The sequence below is a fragment of the Oratosquilla oratoria genome, chromosome 20 (assembly GCF_046742065.1).
Source record: "Oratosquilla oratoria isolate Oo_2021 chromosome 20, ASM4674206v1, whole genome shotgun sequence".
Classification (NCBI taxonomy): Eukaryota; Metazoa; Arthropoda; class Malacostraca; order Stomatopoda; family Squillidae; genus Oratosquilla; species Oratosquilla oratoria.
Window position 1 is genome coordinate 23,181,235 of NC_134796.1, and position 19,248 is coordinate 23,200,482.

Sequence of the window (19,248 nt, forward strand, 5' to 3'; positions counted from 1 at the left end):
ATAATGGAAAAACAAGAGGTCATGAAAAGAAACTCAAAAAGGATAACTGTAGAAGAGATCGGAAAAAGAATAGCTTCCCACACAGAGTGCTGGATATCTGGAATAACTGAGATAAAGAAACTGTAAGTGCAAATACTATTCAAGATTTTAAGAAAAAACTTGATGCTTAAAGATACAAAGAAGAGTCACCTCGAGCATAGCTCCCTTCAGGTGTAATACAAATAGGTAACTGGTCTGCCAAACTGCTAGTGTATAAAATGAAAAGTATTGGACTGAGGATACACCAAATTGCAAGGATTTTAGTTCTGATAGAAACTGTCAAATGACAACATGCTGAAAGCGACCTGTTAGGTATGACTGCATAAGCAAATATGCTTCACCTCAAATTCCAAAGGAATGGAGGTCACTAAGTAGGAGATCATGATCTATTGTGTCAAAGGCAGCAGATAAATCTAATAAGACCAATAAAGATGTTCTACCAGAGTATGTGGCTGCAGCAAGGTTATTATGGATCCTACATGAGGCAGTTTCTGTAGAGTGCAGTTCTCTATATGCAGATTGGTATTTAGTTAAAATTCCAGCTTCCTCCATAAAAGTATATAGTTGGTCAAATATATGTTCAACAAATTTAGATAGGAAAGTAAGGTTTGAAATTGGACAAAAAAAATTTTTGTCCTCATTATGAAGACCAGCCCATTTAAGCTGTGAATGCAGGAGAGCCAGTTTTTCAGATTCCACAAAAATACAATCAGCAAAATATTTATTTAATAATCGATACACAAATGGAACTGATTCATGCTCCCTTGCAATTTTTGAAATGTGGATAGGATCTGATCGACAGTAAGTTTTATTTAGCCTCCTAATGCATTCTCTAATGCTCTGTTCATCTACAGGATGAAATTCATAGAACATTACTGGAGGAGGATTTTGGATGGTTGGAGCCAGTATATACTTGTTCCCATTTGGCTTGTAGTCAAGCTCCTCTCTAATTTGAATAATTTTTAATTGAAAGAATTCCATAAATTCTGATGTGAGCTGGTTGTCAGAACATGAAATTGGCAGTGAGGCTGGCTCTGTACCTCTCATCAAGGTACGAACCAAAGAAGCTACCTTTCTTTGGTCTCCCCCACAGGAAGTGCATTTGTTTTTATAAAACTCCACCCACTCCTGAACATGACTCACAACTGCTCATGTGCAATCACAAATTCAGACCTACTAGAATCTGTTCCAAGAGAGCACCACTGTCATTCTGTTCTTCTACACTGCCTGTGGAGAGAGGCTATAGTATGATTGCACCAAGGAGACTCTGCCTTGACAAGAATCTGCTTTGTTATCAATGCTGTTATCAATCAGTATTGCTCCTCAATTGCTTTGAGAGATCCATTATAATGCATGGTCAGATCTTTATATGAAGGATCCAGGATATTGGTCACATTCAAGTGTGATTCAATTTCACTTGAGATGTTATCTTGGTCAATATTTCTGTAGTTATGAAAAATAATGGATTTCTTAACTGCTTTTTGTTTCACCATCCTCAAGCCAAATGTAACCAAGGCATCAACTATGCAATCCACTCCAACTGGTGATAAAACTAAATCTAGGGTATGGCCCAACATGTGTGTAGGGTTGGATACATAAATGTGAAAATTGTTTATATTCAGTAACTAAAAGTTCAGAAGAATATGGTTTGGATAATGGGTCATCCACCCAATGATTAAAATCCCCACAGATAACAATTTTCCCATCAATATCTAGCAGGGAATGTTTTAATGGATTGAAGTATGGTGCAGGAAATGGAGTACAGTATAGAATGCTTGAGGTAAGATATAAGCTGATATGTTAAAGTCATTGAAGACAAGACCACATTTGTAAATGGGAAAAAGGCTTTTGGTATGTATATGTAAGAGATGAATAGTATTAGTTGTTGTAAATATAATATTTTTCTCTATTAAAGTTTTTTTATAGGAATGGTTTTGATTATTACAGAGCTTCTGGTACTTCGTTCTACTGCTTGGAGTTTGCTTTATTGTATTTATGGGTGTTTTCATCAAATGTTGTGCTGTGCACACACCCTCCAGCAACCCACGGAAACCTCCAGCACGCTCTATATCAGAAACACTACGCAGACCTGTTAACACACTTAGAAGAATAAAAGTATGTATCTTTATTTCTATTTAAAATATAGAGTAACAAAAATGTATGACTCATATTAATGAATTAAGCAGTGAGGGTTTCAATGTTTTTAAAGCATGTGATTGTACAGCTAACTAATGGTTACATTTGAATGTGAGATGATTTGACTAATGCATTAGTTTATAGGCTGTGGAGTTTAACATAAACTTTTGGGTTGGTAACTATTATTAAGTGACAAAGAACTTCAGTATGATCTTTTAATATCATCATGCTTTTAACAACCACCTTTTATTTTTGTTCATTAGCGGCAACGGCAGGGCCCTGGACCTGGTGTTGCCCAAAGGCCAGACATGAGTCAAGCAGGACTTTCACAACATGGTGGTATGGGAGGTGGTGGTGGTGGCGGTGGGGGCAGCAGTCGTGGTCATTTTCATCACCACCATCATCATAACCACGGAGGTAGACATGGAAGTGGTAGTGGAGGTGGTGGTGGTGTTAGTACTTCCATGGGCGGTGCCAAGCGATCCAGTCGAGGTTATAGCTTGGAGGACCCACCTCCACCATATCCAGGGGGTGTTCAGGGCCCCACAAGGCATGGTTATGGAGAAGGGCGTGGACATTACAACAGACCACGAGGTATGTTTGTTCACATAAGTTCGTGATGGGACTACAGTGAACTTAGCTGATAAGAAGTTGAGGTGTTTAAGATTGTGGGATTAATGCATGAAATTAATAGATTTTGGAATATTTTCAATGCTTTAATTTCACTGTAGTTCCCAAGGTTTATCATGAATATGATGAAGCTGCTTTGTTATATTCAATGTTTTTCATTGAATTTTGGTGCTGCTCAGTGGTTGCTCTGTGGAAGTTGTTTTAAATGTGATAGGATTTGTCAGTACATGCATGAAATAAGGAAGGATTGTTGTTTTTGTGTAACTAACAGATTAATTTGGGGGAAAAGAAAGGTAAACTAAATTCTTGACTGTAAACATTGGAATTGTAACATCTGATTAATGTCAGAAAAAGAATTAGCAGTAGAGGAGGATCTACAACCAAAATTACCCCAAATCAAGACTCCTTTCAGTTTTGTCCCCTTTCCAGGTGAATTAAATAATTTGGCAGTATTCTGGTTTATTTGATTTTTATTAATATATAAGAAGGAGGGTAGAGGGTGGAGGGGGGTGAAATGGGTGGGATTGGTCTTTATGCCTTTGTTTTTTTGGCTACCTCTGTTGTAAGGGGGAAAAAGACTTTGGATCTGGAAAAGGCTTACGATAGGGTAGACAGAAAGGCACTGTGGGAAGTTATGCAGATATATGGGATAGGAGGAAAGCTTCTAGGAGCTGTCAAGAGTTTTTATGAGAGTAGTAGAGCTTGTGTCAGGATTAGAAATGGAGAGAGTGAGTGGTTTGAGGTAAAGGTGGGACTTCATCAAGGATGCATTATGTCGCCCTGGCTGTTCAAATTATACATGGATGGGGTAGTGCGAGAGGTAAATGCAAGGGTAGTGGGTCAGGGATTGGAGATGGTTAAAGAAAATGGAGAAAAGTGGGAGGTGAGCCTGCTGTTGTTTGCGGACGACACTGCGCTTGTGGCAGGATCAGAGGAGGGACTGAGGAAGTTGGTGACAGAGTTTGGGAGAGTATGTGATAGAAGAAAGCTAAAGATAAATGTGGGTAAAAGTAAGGTGATGAGATGTACAAGGGGTGAAAGGGGCAGACTGGAAGTAAGCATTAAGGGAGAGCAACTGGAGGAAGTGGATAGTTTTAGATACTTGCGTGCAAATGTGGCAGCAAAAGGTGGAGTGAAGGTGGAGGTAGAATGTAGATTGAGAGAAGCGAGTAAATGCCTTGGTGGATTAAAGAGTGTAATGAGGAATAGACATTTGGGAATGGATGCTAAGAGGAGACTGTATGAAGGAGTGATTGTGCCAACAGCACTGTATGGAGCAGAAACATGGAACATAAGAGAGGAAGAGAGAAGGAGTTTGAATGTGTTTGAGATGAGGTGTCCGAGAAGTATGATGAGGGTTACTAGGCTAGATAGAGTGAGAAATGAGGAGGTGAGTAGAAGAACGGGGGTGGAAAGGGAGCCTGGAGATAGGGTTGATGAAAGAGTATTAGGATGGTTTGGACACATGGAAAGAATGAGTGAAGAAAGACTAGTAAAAGAGGTATGGAAGGCAGATGTGGAGGGAGTGAACATGAGGGGATGTCCTAGGATTAGGTGGATGGATGGGGTGAAGGTGGCTTTGGGGAAGAGAGGAATGTCTGTTGAGGAAGGACGGAAGAGGACAGAAGACAGAGGTGAATGGAGAATAGTTGTATATGGATGATGTTGTGATGCATGAGGTGGAATGGGTAGTACGTGTGAGCAAAATTTGACGCAGCCCGAAGGGATTTCTCCCCGTCTTCTCCTTTTATGCATGGGGGGATGGAGAGGGGGGGGGTCGCCGATTTAATGAAGCGGCCTTGCTGTGAATGTGCTGTGTCTTGCGACACTGCTTCTGACCCAGGGCAGTGGACAAGGTGCAGTGATGACCCGTCATCCAGGAGGTGCTCAGATGAGAGGGAGGGTGGAGGGGTGTGAAGTGTATTCAGGGATGGAATGGGTGGGAATGATTTTATGCCTTTTCCTTTTTGGCTACCTCCCTTGTAAGGGGAAAAGCCTTGGTATATGTATGTATGTATTAATATATAAAAATAAATGGGTAGCCATAAAAGAGATACAGAATAAAGGTGGAATCAGAATGTAAATTACCCCAAGAATGTAAATTTGCTAATGTATCTCCCAGTTGTATGCAAGATTATGGAAATGATTCTAACGGATAAGATTGTTGACTCTCTTGAAGTTAACAATTTATTAAAAGACTCATGTTTTTAAAAGAAACTGTTCATGTTTGACCAACCTCCTTGACTTTAATAATGTTTTAATATGCATGATGAAAGCAAATTAGTCAATATAACATACTTGAATTTCTGAAAGGATACTCTCTGATTGATTGGGTTAGAGCATTGTTACTTGTGGTGGAGGTTGAAGTGATGGCAGTTTGAACCCTGCCGTGGGTGAGTTGGACCAATGGCATGGTTAGTTAAGTTTCACGCTACAAAGTACACTGTTAGGGGCACTGTCCTGGCCTCCTGATAGGTGGAGTTTGTCATTAAACTGAATCACCATTGGATTTCTGAAAAGTGTTTGATACAGTACCACATAATCAGCTACTCAGTAAATTACATGCATATAACATCATAGGTAATATTCATAATTGGAACAAAGATTGGCTAAAAGAGAGAGAACAATAGATTGTAGTCAATGGAAATTCATCCAACTGGTGTAATGTAGGAACAGTGTTCTCTAGGAATTGCTGCTTGACCCAGTTCTTTTTTGATTTGTGTAAATTATATGGATAGTGGTCTGGTATACAATATATCAAAATTTGCAGATGACACTAAAATTTATTGTAAAATCAGTAATGCAGTGCATAGGGAAATACAGTCTGATTTTGATCATTTAATTGAGTAGAACAATAAGTGGTAAATGTAATTTAACATTGATGAATGTAAAGTTTTGCATGTAAGCAAAAAAAACAAAAAAACAACTGTAATTATTATTCCATAAAAGGTAACCAGCTTCAGAAATCAAGCCAAGGAAAAGACCTAGGTGACAAAATTTTCACACTGAATGAGAATCTGACAAGAAATAATGGTCTGAAACTGTCAGGAAATAGATTTAATTTGGAAGTGAGGAGAAACAACTTTGCTAACCATGTAGTTAATGAATGGAATAAACTTCCTACAGAGGCAGTGCAATGTAGTTCAGTTCGAAGCTTTAAGATTCGTTTAAACTCCTAAACAAGATGCTGTAATGACTGCCATTTATTTTTTATTTATCATTTGCTTGATTTTCATTTATTATTAGTTATCTATTATTATTTGCTATCTACCTGTTTATTATTTAACTATACCTATGCATTTATTTTGTTTGGTGGGGGAAAGAATACTGCCACCAAGTCTTCTCACTTGAATCTTAAGAGGTGACTAAAACAGGACTGAGATTAGGACTAGGCATCCTTATCCCTGTAGCCCCACAGGGGACATTCCTAAAAAAAATAAAGGGATAAGAGGGTCTAGGAGTTTTCTAACCAGTACCCTAAGGTTTGGGTCTTTTAATGTGCATGGATGTGGTATAGATGAGAGTAAAAGGGAAGAGAAAGGCAGTATGTTTGTGAGAAGAAAGATGGATGTGTTGGGTTTGAGTGAAAGGGAGGGGTGAGTGTGAGTTTGGGAGTGTAGTTGAGAGGTTCTCAGGAGTGAAGAGAGGATGAGGAGAGAAGGGGTGGCTATACTAGTAAGTGAAGAGATAGGTAAATGTGTAGTGTAGTGGAAGGAGGTTTCTTCAAGGTTAATGTGGATGAAGGTGAAACTGGGAAAGGAGATATGGGTTTTTGTAAGTGCATATGGGCCTGGTAGTGAGGAGAGTGTAGAAGGGAGGCTTTTTGTATAGATTTAAATGAGTTCATTGAGGGATTAGGGAGAAACGTCAATGTAGTTGTATTGGGAGACCTTAACCCCTTCCATACGGTGCCGCCTACGTAGGCGTCATGAGGAGCAAGTGGATTTGCGACGCTGCCATATCGGCGTCTTGATTATATTTATTGTAGTTGCCCCTGTGTTTTTACATTCTCCCAAATGTGCCCTGAATCCCATTCTCTGTGGTTTTCAAAATTCGCGGGTGAAAGAGAATGATCGATATAAGCGGTGACTATATTTTATGATGCGAGTATTATTACGACACGTCGTACGGCTGGCATTGGCTGCTGCCTGCGAGATTTAAGTCCCGTAGTGAAGTGGTTAATGCTAGGGAGGAAATGAACCAATAGACGGAGTGGTTGGGAAGGGTGGGGTTCCAGGAAAGAATTGTAGTGGAGAGAGTTGATGCTAGCAAATACAGTGTTTAGGAAGAAAGTCAAGCATAAGTACACATGGGAGAGGGTAGTGGATGGAAGGGTGGTAGATAGAGCATTAATAGACTATGCAATGGTAAAAAGGAGTAGAATAGGAAGAGTTAAGGATGTACATGCTCTAAGGGGAGAAAGTGGGTGGATATCGGATCTTTTTCTGGAGGAAGGGGAATTAAGAGTGGAGAACAGATGGAGAAAGAGGGAAAAGGCAAAAGGTAGGGAGGTGCTTTGAGTGAACAGCTTAAATGAAAAAGAAAAGGAGGAGTACAAGAAGAAGCTGAAGGAGTTGTGGGAGGGAGTGAAGGATAGAGTAGAACTAGTAGTGGAGGAGGAGTGGGGATGGTTCAAGGAGGGAGTCACAAGGTGTGCAAAGATGGTGTGTGGAACAAGGAAGATGGGAGGAAATAGGAGGAAGGGTAGTGGGTGGTGGGATGAGGAAGCAAAGAAGGTTGTAGGAGAGAAGTGAACTTTCACAGATTGGTTACAAAATAGGATGAGGGAATCATATGAAAGGTACAAAGAAAAAAGAGAAGTAAAACATAAGATAAAGGAGGCAAAGAGGAGAGCGGATGTGAAATGGGATAAGAGTATGACAAATTTTTGAAAGTAACAAAAAGATGTTTTGGGAAGAAATTAAGAGAGGAAGAGGAGGCGAATCAAGTAGTGATGAAAAGGTAAAGGTGCAGATGGAGAGATGATAATGGAAGAGAAGGCAGTAAGAGGAAGATAGGCAGAGTATTTTAGGGAGTTGTTAAATGTGAAGGAGGATAGGGAGGGAAAGATAGCTGCAGTGGGAAGCTTTAAGAAAATGACATTGATGAGTGAGGAAAATGGAAGAGAAATAAGGAAAGATGAGGTGAAGGCAGTTAAGATGAGAGCAGGTAAGGCACCAGGACTGGATGGATGTCATGCAGAATGTCTGAGAAAAGGAGGTACAGTGATGGTGGACTGGCTGGTGAGGTTATTTAATGTTTGCTGGAGAGAGTGTAGAGTGCAGGAGGACTGGAGGAGTGCCTGTATAGTTCCACTTTACAAGGGAAAAGAGGACAAGTGTGAGTGTAGTAGTTTCAGAGGGATTAGCTTGTTAAGTGTAGTTGGGAAAGCTTATGGGAGGGTCTTGATTGACAGGATCAGGAGAGGAACAGAGGGAGTAATTGATGAGGAACAGTCTGGGTTAAGGACAGGTAGGGGTTGTGTAGATCAAGATTTTTGTGGTAAGACAGATATGTGAGAAAGCTATAGGAAAAGGTAAGGACGTATTTTGGGTTTTTATTGATTTGGAAAAATGCTTATGACAGGGTAGACAGGAAGGCACTGTGGGAGGTATTGCAGATATATGGGATAGGAGGAAAGCTTCTAGGAGCTGTCAAGAGTTTTTACGAGAGCAGTAGGGCATGTGTCAGGATTAGAAATGGGGAGAGTGAGTGGTTTGAGGTCAAGGTGGGACTCCATCAGGGATGTGTTATGTCACCCAGGCTGTTCAATTTATACATGGATGGGGTGGTGTGAAAGTTAAATGCAAGTGCAGTAGGTCAGGGATTGGAGTTGGTTAAAGAAAATGGAGAAAAGTGGGAGGTGAGCCAGCTGCTGTTTGCAGATGACACTGCACTTGTAGCAGGATCAGAAGAGGGATTGAGGAAGTTAGTGACAGAGTTTGGAAAGGTGTGTGAAAGAAGGAATTTAAAGATAAATATGGGTAAAAGTAAGGTGATGTACAAGGGGAGAAAGTGGCAGCAGACTGGAGGAGAGTATAAAGGGAGAGACTGGAGGAAGTGGATATTTTTAGATACTTGGGTACAAATGTGGCAGGAAAAGGAGTGGAGGTGGAGGTAGAATGTAGATTGAGAGAAGTAAATGCCTTGGTGGATTAAAAAGTGTAATGAGAAATAGACATCTGGGAATGGATGCTAAGAGGAGATTGTATTTACCTAGTTGTATTCTACAGGAAGGGAGCTATGCTCATGGTGACCCATCTTTCTATCTTTCAGCATCAAGTTTTTTCTTAACCACTTCCATACGGTGACGCCTACGTAGGTGGCATGAGAAGCAAGTGGGTACTCGACGATGCCGATGTCGGCATCTTGATTATATTTATTGTAGTCGTACCTATGTAACCTCCATTCTCTCTAAACTGGCTTCATCATATTTTCTATGGTTATCAAAATACATGGGTGAAAGAGAACGAACGATTGACCACTGACTATTTTTTATAATGCGATTATTATGACACAACATTGCACGTTGGGCAGCTAATGCTGCCAGACATACGATGTGCCATGGAGTGAAGAGGTTAAAATCTTCAATAGTGTTGGCACACACTGTTTCTTTGTCTAATTTGTTCCAGGTATCTATCACTTTGTGTGGGAAGCTTTTTTTTTTTTTTTTTTTTTTTTTTTTTTCTCTCTCTCTCTCCAGATCTCCTCTGTAATTATCTTTTTTGAGTTTCTTTTCATGTCCCCATGTTTTTCCATTGTCCCATTTCAGTAAATCATTCTTTTCGAAGATTTTCATTCCTTTCATAATTCTATAGATAGTAGGTCTCCATTTTTCCTTCGTTGTTCCAGAGTTGGTAATTCTAATTTGGACAGTCTTTGTTCATGTCATTTTGGAAAGAGTTTGTATTCTTTCTAATTTTTTTATATTATTTTTGGTCTTGGGTGTCCATAGTGTTGCTGTGTACTCGAGTTTTGGTCATATTAGTGTAGTTTTTTTTATTATTTATTTATTTTTTATCATTTCCTCATCCAATTAGACAACTGCCACTTTTATTTACCTCAATAGATTGTAGGTTTCTCCGACTATATTAATATGTTTGTCCAGTGTCATGTCTTTGTTGATCATCACTCCAAGGTCTTTTTCCGAGTTTACTTTTTTGACCTCTTCTTCACCAATTTTATAATGTCTCGATATTCTGTTTTTACTTTTTTCCAAATTCCATATACTACATTTCTTGATATTGAATTTCACTTTCCACTTTTGAGTCTATTTCCAGATCTTGTCCAAGTCTTGTTGTAACGAGATGCAATCCTCCTCTGTTCTTACTTTCTTTAGTATTTTTGCATTGTCTGCAAAGAAATTCATATAACACTTTACTCCTTCGTCCATGTCATGTATATGGCAAACATGATCAGGGCCTGTACTGATCCCTGCAGGACACCACTTATCATTTCTTCCCAATTTGAGAATTTATCTCTGATTACTACTCTCATTTTCCTCCCAGTCAGGAAGTCTTTCATCCATTCCAATAATTTTCCTCTGATGCCGTTGACTCTATTTTCCTTATTAGTTACTTGTGTGGTACCTTATCAAATGCCTTTTGTAGGTCCAGAAAGGCACAGTCTGCCCAACCATCTCTTTCTTGTATTATATCTATTAATCTCGAGTAGAAGCTGATCAGGTTTGTTGTACATGATCTTCCTTGTCTGAATCCAAATTGATTTGGATTCTGTATAGTTTTTTCTTCCAAATGTTAACCCATCTATTTTTGATGACCTTTTCACAAATTTTTGCTACTGTGCTTGTAATTTGTAAATTACTGTGCTACTGTAATTTGGTGGATCTTCCTTGTTTCCTCCCTTATAAATCGGTACAATGTTTGGATTCTTCCAGTCCTGTGGCACCTTTCCTTCTTGAAGTGAGAATTTAATTATATATTTTATCTGTTAATTCCTCCATGCATTCTTTCAGTATCCAATTTGCAATTCCATCTGGATCATGTCATTTTCTGACATCAAAGGTTTTGATTTGGTTGCTGATTTCCTTCTGTGTTACAATTATTTCTTTCATTGAGAGGGATATCTCTCTATTTTCACACAGGTGAGTTTTCTATTGTGAATACTGATTTGAAGTGGTTCATAATTTCAGCCATTTCCAGTTCTTCTGTATATTCGTATTTACCCTGGTGCAGCTTTTCTATTTCTTGTTTATTCTTCAGTTTGCCATTTACATACCTGTAAAATAGTTTGGGTTCTTCCTTGGATTTTTCTATTATTTATTTTTTCGTAGTTTCTCTTTTCATCTCTGTGTATTTTTACATAATCATTTCTTAGTTTGATGTACATTAGCCATTTGCTTGTTTTTTTTGTCTTTTTTTTCCATTTCTTCCAAGCTTTGTCTCTTTTATCCTTAGCCTCACTACATTTTTTGTTGTACCAGCTTTTTATGCATATTCTTTCATTTTTTGTTGTACATATTTATTCACTTCCTCATAATTAATTTCTTTTAGTATATTCCATTTCTCTTCCATCCCTGTTTCTTCATTTAGGAATTTCTCCCAGTTCACGTTGCGAAAGAATTTTTTGAGTTTCTCAAAATTTTTGTTGTACAGGTGTCTTCCTATTCTATGTTTTTCATTTCTGCTTTGATCCATTTGCTCTTTCAACTCAAATTCTATTAGTACATGGTCACTCTTTCCTATTGGAGTTTTGTGATCAATTTTGTCGACAATTTCAGGCTCTGTCGTAAATATTAAATCCAGCCTTGATGGTTCTTCACTACCTCCGATTCTGGTATTTTCCCTTATCCACTGAGTCATTGTGTATTCGATGGTCATGTCGAGCAGGACGTTGCCCTAGAGTTCCTCTCCACCCTTCACTGTCATTTCCTCCCAACATATTTCTTTTGAATTAAAGTCACCCATAATTACTATATTTCCTCTGTCCTTCAGTATATTTGTTAATTAATATTTTGTACCTTCAAATATTTTGGAATGATCACTTTCTGACCAGGACTGTGTTTTGGGGTGCACATACACCACTACAAATTTTCTACTCTTCATATATTTGCTTTCAACTTGTATTCAAATTGATTCTACATTATTTTCTCCTTCAGTTATTTTTGTTACATTTAAATCCTTATTAGTCAAAATTGATACTCTGCCACCCTGTTTATCCTTTCTATTCTTCATCCAACAATTGTGTAAACTTTGTCCCACTATTCCCATTATGTCTGGTTTCTCTAAGGCCAGATAATAATTTCATTCATTCCTGAAGTTATTCCATCAATATTGGTATAAGCTATTTTTTTTTCTCTTGTCTTTTCCTGCCTTTGTTTCCTTTCTCCTTATATACCATTTTCTCAGCCTCAGACCCACTCTCCAAAAAAATAATTCTTTTCAGTTTCAGTTCTATTTTTGTTTTTTTTCACTCGCTTTGTTTCTCAGTTCTTTTTCTTTTTCCTTTTCTTCTTCACTCATTTCTTTTTTTATCCATATATTTTTGTATTCACTATTTGCTAATTTCGTTCTGGATAGTACTTTTGTTTGTGATCTAAGCTTTACTTTCAGTGGCCTGTGTTGTTTTTCTTTAGTGTATCTACTCATTCTATAAGTCTCCTTGATTTCCCTATCTAAACCCTGTCCTTCTGTTTGTAATTCTTTCAGAATTTCCTTAGTGATCCCTTTCTCCTCCTTTTCCCTCTGATATCTAGGAACATCATGCTTATCTTTAATGCCATAGATTACAGCGCATCTTCTTTTATTCACTGTGCCCCTAACTAAGTTGCCTTTCTCTTTAATCACTTGGATCACTGTTTCCTAAGCATTCTCTTTGACCTGTTGCTCCACTATTTCTTTTTCTTTAAAGGATACTTTTTGACATTCCTGTTCAACATAACACTGTTTATTTCCTGTAAGTCATTTTCTTTGATTATTTCTTCCACTTTTTCAGTCACTGCCTGGATTTGATCTTTTATCTCCTTTTTTAATGCCTCATTCCTAATTATATCTTCACTTTTCAACCTTTCATTTTCTCCCTTTGATTAATTCAATTCCTTTTTTAAGTCATCTATCTCCCTATTAATTTCCTCATTAGCTTTCCATAGCAGAGCTACTTCTTTGTACATTATTTTATACACACTTTTGAGCTCTATTAATTTATCCAAAATGTCATTAATATCTCTATTTCTCATTATATTTTTATACCTGGGCTTTCTATCCATTTCTAACCCTCTATGCATGATATTTCCTTCCCCTTCAAACCCCGAAAAAAAACTTTCAAACATTTGGTACTCCCTTGTTTGAGAAAGACACATCTTCTTTTGAATGACACCAAGTGGAGTCTATTTTGCTTTCCTCCAAGCATGTTTTTGCTGGTTCTATGTCTTTCGGAGTTTCCTTGCTTTCCATTTTTTATATAATAGAACATAAAAATAAAAAATAAAAAGATAGAATGGAGATACAGATAGTTACATTCTGGTCGCAGCAAATACACTTCTCCCTTCACCGTATCTTTGTAAACAACTATGCTTGCTTTCCAATTCGTTCGTTCATGAATTGCTAAATAGCGGGTTCATAGCGTTTGTTTCAGCACGTCTTGCTTCAACCATGGTCTGTGTTTATATGAAGAAGTGATTGTGCCAACAGCACTGTATGGGGCATAAACATGGAACATAAGAAAGGAAGAGAGTTTGAATGTGTTTGAGGTGAGGTGTCTGAGAAGTATGATAGGGGTTACTAGTTTAGGTAGAGTGATAAATGAGGTGAGGAGGAGAACGGAGGTGGAAAGGGAGTTGGGAGATAGGGTGGATGAAAGAGTATTGGGATTGTTTGGACACATGGAAAGAATGAGTGAAGAAAGATTAGTAAAAGAGGTGTGGAAGGCAGATGTAGAAGGAGTGAACATGAGAGGCCGACCTAGGCTGAGATGAATGGATGGGGTAAAAGGGGTATTAGGAAAGAGGGGAATGTCTGTTGAAGAAGGATGAGAGAGGACAGAAGACGGGTGAATGGAGAATGGTTGTATATGGATGATGTTGTGATGCATGAGTTGGAATGGGTGGGGGATGGGGGTGAGGGAGTGTGTATAAGAAATAATTTGACGCAGCCTGAAGGGATTTCTTCCTGTCTTCTTTTCTGCATGAGGGGAAGGAGAGGGGGGGTTGCCAATTTAATGAAGCAGCCTTACTGTGGATGTGCTGTGTCTTGTGGCACTACTTCTGACCTAGGGCAGTGGGTGAGATGCAGGGATGACCTGTCATCCAGGAGGTGCCAAGATAAGAGGGGAGGAAGTGGGTGGAGGGGAGTGGAGTGTGATGGGGATGGAATGGGTGGGAGAGGTTTCTATGCCTTTGTTTTTTGGCCACCTCCCTTATAAGGGGGGGAAAAAGCCTTTAGTATGTGGATTTATGTATTATTATTTATATTACTAAAAAAAAAAATAGATTTTTCTTTTATCCATTTACCATTGTTATACTTTTTTTCCACATTTAACCTAGTTTGAAATCCTTTGTATTCTAAAACAGACCCAGGATTGCACAAAAGCTGTGAAAACTGTGTAGCAAATAGTAGGATCCATTGGGAAAACATTTGAACACAGAACTGAAAAATTAATTACTCTGTACAGTTCTATAGGAAGGGTGTTGATTGAAAGGATTTGGAGAGGAATAGAGGTGAGGAGCTCTGTGGGTCTAGGAAAGGTAGAGGATGTGTAGATCAGATTTTTGTGGTAAGGCAAATTTGTGAAAAGGCTTAGGAAAATGTTTTTTTTTTTTATGGATTTGGAGAAGGCTCATCAGGAAGCACTGGGATGTATAGTAGATATATGGGATTGCAACAAGTTGGAAGTAAGTCTTAAATGAGAGAGGCTGGAGGAAGTGGATATTATTTGAGGTTACATGTGGCAGGAAAGGAAGTAATGGAAGTGGAGGTAAATTGTAGAGTGAGAGAATCCCTTTGGGGATTAAAAAGTGTCATGAGAAATAGGCATTTTGGAATGGATGCAAAGAGGAGATTATATGAAGAGATTATTGTGTTGGCAGCACTATATTGGGCAGAGGTTTGGAATTTAAGAGAAGCAGAGAGGAAAAGTTTAAAAGTGTTTGGGATGAAATGTCTGAGAAGTATGGTAGGACAAAGTTGGATAGAGTGAGAAATGAGGAGGTCAGGAGTGGAAAAGGAGATGGAGGATAGGGCTGATGAAATATTGGGATGGTTTGGACATATACAAAGAATAAGTGAAGAAGAATTTGTAAAAGAGGTGTAGAAGGCATAGGTGGAGGGAGTGAACTTGGGAAGATCGAGGATGAGATAGATGGATTAAGTGAAAGGGGTGTTGATGAAGAGGGGAATGTCTGTTGTGCAGGGAAGGGAGAAAGCATCAGATAGGGATGAGTGGAGAATGGCTCTGTATAAATGATACTGTGATGCAAGGAAGGGAGGTGACTGGGGATGGAAGGTAGGGAGTGGTTATGTGTAAATGATATTTTTATGTAGCCTGAAGGGATTTCACCACATCTTCCCTTTTTCTGTATGAGGGGATGGAGAGGGGAGGTCTCCAATTCAGTGAAGTGGCCTTGCTGTGGATATGCTGTGCCTTGCTGCATTGCTTTTGACCCAGGGCAGTGTGAGGAAAGGGTGGTGGAGGGGAGTGGAATAGGGAAGAAACCCTTGGTATATAGATAGATACATTGAGTGCAGAGCCTGTGTTACAATTGGAAAAGGAGAGAGTGAGTGGTTTGAGGTTAGGTGGGGTTGCATCAGGGCTGTGTCATGTTGCCATGGCTATTCATTGTGTACATGGATGTGGGGTGGTATGGGAGGTAAATGTGAGGGTAATGGGCAGGAGACTGGAGATGGTTAAAGATAGTGAGGTGAGCCAGTTGTTGTTTGCAGACAACACTGCGGCTGTGGTGGGGTCAGAGAAGGGATTAAGGCATTGATGGAGTTTGGGAAGGTATGTGACAGGAAAAAGTTTGACATCAATTGTAGGAAAAAGGATGGAAACTATCATCAGAGATGCTATTGAACATCATTTAGAAAGTAACTGATAAATGATAGCCAGCATGAATTCAGACAGAAATGTTTTTGCGTGACATACTTGAATTTCATAATAAAGTCATTTCGAATTATGACAAAAGAAACTAGATTTAATATATCTAGACTTTGCAAAAGCATTTGATACCATCCCCCATGAAAGACTACTTACTAAATTAGCTTCACACAAAATAAGTGGTAGCCTATTAAGTTGGACTAGTAATTGGCAAAACTTCTAGATGGAAAAATGTTATGAGTGGAGTTCTTCAGGGTTCTGTTCTTGGGCCACTTTATTCATAGAATATATAAATGATATAGACCATAGACTGAAATCTATTGTCTCCAAATTTGCTGATAATACAAAACTCTGCAGAATGGCAAATGTTAGATTAAACCAATTAGATATTCAAGAAGATTTAGATAAATTACAGCAATGGTCTGAAAAGTGGCTAATAAGATTTAACACAAGTATTTGGAGGTGTTGTGTCTTGTATTACTTCTGACTTGGGCAGTAGGTCAGGGGGCAGGGATGGCCTTTCATCTACAAGGAGGTGAGCTTTTTAAAAGGAAAAGAAAAGGATGTTGGATGGGTGGAGGGTGGATGTAGGTCTTAGGTGGCTACCTCCCACATAAGCCACTTTTTGGTATATACATATATATACATATGTAGTTACCTAGTTGTATTACATAGGAAGGGAGCTATGCTTGTAGTGACCTGTCTTTGTATCTTTCAGCATTGAGTTTTTTCATAAAATCTTGAATAGTGTTTGCACACACTGTTTCTTTATCCAAGTTATTCCATATGTGTGTGTGTGTGTGTGTGTATAATTTATTATTGTTGTTATTAGTATCATCATAATTGTTACTGTTGTCATTGTTACTCTATTATTATTGTTATAAATATAGTGGGAGTAGGGACAAATGGTGGGTACCTACTTGTGGTTATCCCACAAGATGGACAGCAGAACTGCCCATTTTCAAAACTCTACCCCCTTACCTCCATGAAAAGGTACAGCCCTAAGGGGCTAACACTTGGTCACTGGATTGGGCTCGAGTTCTATCAATTTTACCTGTATTTTTACAACTTTTCACAAATGGATTGCTGACAGTTGGCAACTGTTCCCCTCCTAATACTTTCAGCCATTGATACAGAAACAGTCCCATACCAATATAACATGAACAACATTCTAAAGTTTCTTCCCAGGGAGATCTCTGGAAAGGTTCAAGAACTATTGTCAGCTACTGTGGGGCTGTGGGTCTTCCACTTTATGAAACTAGAGGCAAAATTTTTTATTATTATTGTGGTGATCCTGAAAGATGGGCAGTAAAGCTATATTTTCAAAACTCGTTAATTCCTTCACCACCATCAGTCACTGCAGCCCTGAGGTGCTGATGTCTGTGGACTGTGCCAAAGATCTCTTTCTGTCAACTTCAACTTGATTTGTTACACCTTTTCACACATGGAGAGATGACAGCTAGTGACTGCTCCCCTGTCCCTACCACTTTCACATAGTAATGTAGAAACAGTCGTACACTAATACAACACACACAACAATCTAAAATTTCTTCCCAGAATTTTGTGGGAGGGTTCAATTGGCTGCTGCTATGGAGATGCAAGTTTTTAATTTTCATTTAGTGAAACTTGAAGCAACAATTAATTTGCTAAGTACAGGGGAGTAATTGAGAGAATAAATGAAACAAAGAGCATGATAAAGGCTATTAAATTTTTCAAGTAAAATTTGTTGATTAGAAAACATGGCAGTAAATAGATGTATGTGAGCATATTAAAGAAGCAAAGCAACCTGAAAGCATTCATTGCATTGAGGAAGGACAGAGCAATCTCAATAGATGGATCATCTGAGTGCAGGTAGGATGTGTGTAGTGTGTTGCACCTAAAACAGAGCAGCATTTTTTCCATGGGATAGTTCTCATTATGCCATTATTTGTGATACCAATTTTGTTATTGCTTTAAATGAAGCTTTTATTATCTTGTGGTGGTTCCCATCTTTTTCATAACACAGATGAGAGTCAAGAGAGTTTCTAAGGATTTAGCATTTTTAGACAAATTTTGAAATACTGTACTCTTCAGAAAATTGTAAAGAATTATTCTCTTCATTCTTGTATTTGTCTATCATTATAAAGGAAAGTGTTGTACAGGTATACCTTACGTGATTGATCATTCCATGGTAGATTGATCAACACTGTCAGTTTGTAGTAAATTTAATTTTCATTTGCTAGGATGCTCATTAGCTTAGTGGGTAAGAGCATCACTACTTGCAATAAAGGTTGAGGTGACAGCCGTTCAAACCCTGCCACCAGCAAGTTGGACCAAGGGCATGGTTCATTAAATTCCATGCTACAAAGTCCTCTGTAAGGAGCACCATCCTAGCCTCCTGATAGGGGGGAGTTTGTGACATTAAACAAAATCTTTTGCTAGAATCAAGAGATATAATAGGGGGATTGGCTGAGTCAAAGCATACACCCACCCTATACCCAACCAAAACAATTTTGTTGCCTCTCCCATCTGAGTACCTCATGGATGAAGGGTCATCCATGTTCCTTACCACACTACTTGGATTAAAGGCAACATGGCAAGACACAGTACTCCCACATGAAGCTCAACAACCAGAGCTAGTTTATTCCCAATTGCCTTGTATGGTGACCCCACTACCCTCTCATCTTGAAAAAAACTGTGCAGAGCATATACAAACATCCCTTTGGGCTGCATCAGTTCTTCATCCATTTATAATTACTCTCCATTCACTTTCATCTACTGCACTCCTTTCCTTGCCAGATGCACTCTTGCATCCAATGTCCCTATCACCTTATTTGTCTCAGTCTTGGCCTTTCAAGTTCATTCCATCCACCTTTGCTTCCCACTTTTTTCACTCATTCTTCCCATGTGTCTGGGCCATATTATCAACCAAAAGGAGAACCATAAAAAATCTTGAATTTTATTTCATCATTTAATGGTTTTTTATGTTTTAAATCAGATATTACTGCAAATGAGAATATATCAGGATTTTTGTTGCATCTGGGAACTAACCCTATTTTCTCCATGTGTCATTATATAATTGATTGCAATAAGGTCAGTTTTCATTGAATAGAACCCAATCATGTAACAATGTATGCCTTAAGTCAACAAGGAAGCATTGAGATATGTACACATACCAATGGCTTTTTCCCCCCTTACAAGGGAGGAAGCCAAAGTCAAAGGCATAAATCTACTCCCACCCATTTCATCCCCACATACTCCACTCCCATTCACCACTACTCCCTCCCTCTTTTCTCAGCTCCTCCTGGATGACAGGTCATCCCTGCATCTTGCCCACTGTCCTAGGTCAGAAGCAATGTAGCAAGACACAGCACATCCACACAAGGTCACTTCATTTAATCAAATTATTGA

The 19,248-nt window shown here is 38.7% G+C and overlaps 1 protein-coding gene across 4 annotated transcripts in view; it reads left to right on the forward strand.

Annotated features, from left to right (window-relative positions):
* kuz (zinc-dependent metalloprotease kuz) overlaps window positions 1–19,248 on the forward strand; it is a 594,360-nt gene that overhangs the window by 537,974 nt on the left and 37,138 nt on the right. For 3 of the 4 annotated variants that reach the window (XM_076203724.1, XM_076203722.1, XM_076203721.1), the window contains 2 exons: window positions 1,987–2,154; window positions 2,439–2,769. In XM_076203724.1, the coding sequence (XP_076059839.1) occupies window positions 1,987–2,154; window positions 2,439–2,769 (499 nt within the window). The remainder of the gene's footprint in view (window positions 1–1,986; window positions 2,155–2,438; window positions 2,770–19,248) is intronic. The other variant, XM_076203723.1, reaches the window with a different exon arrangement.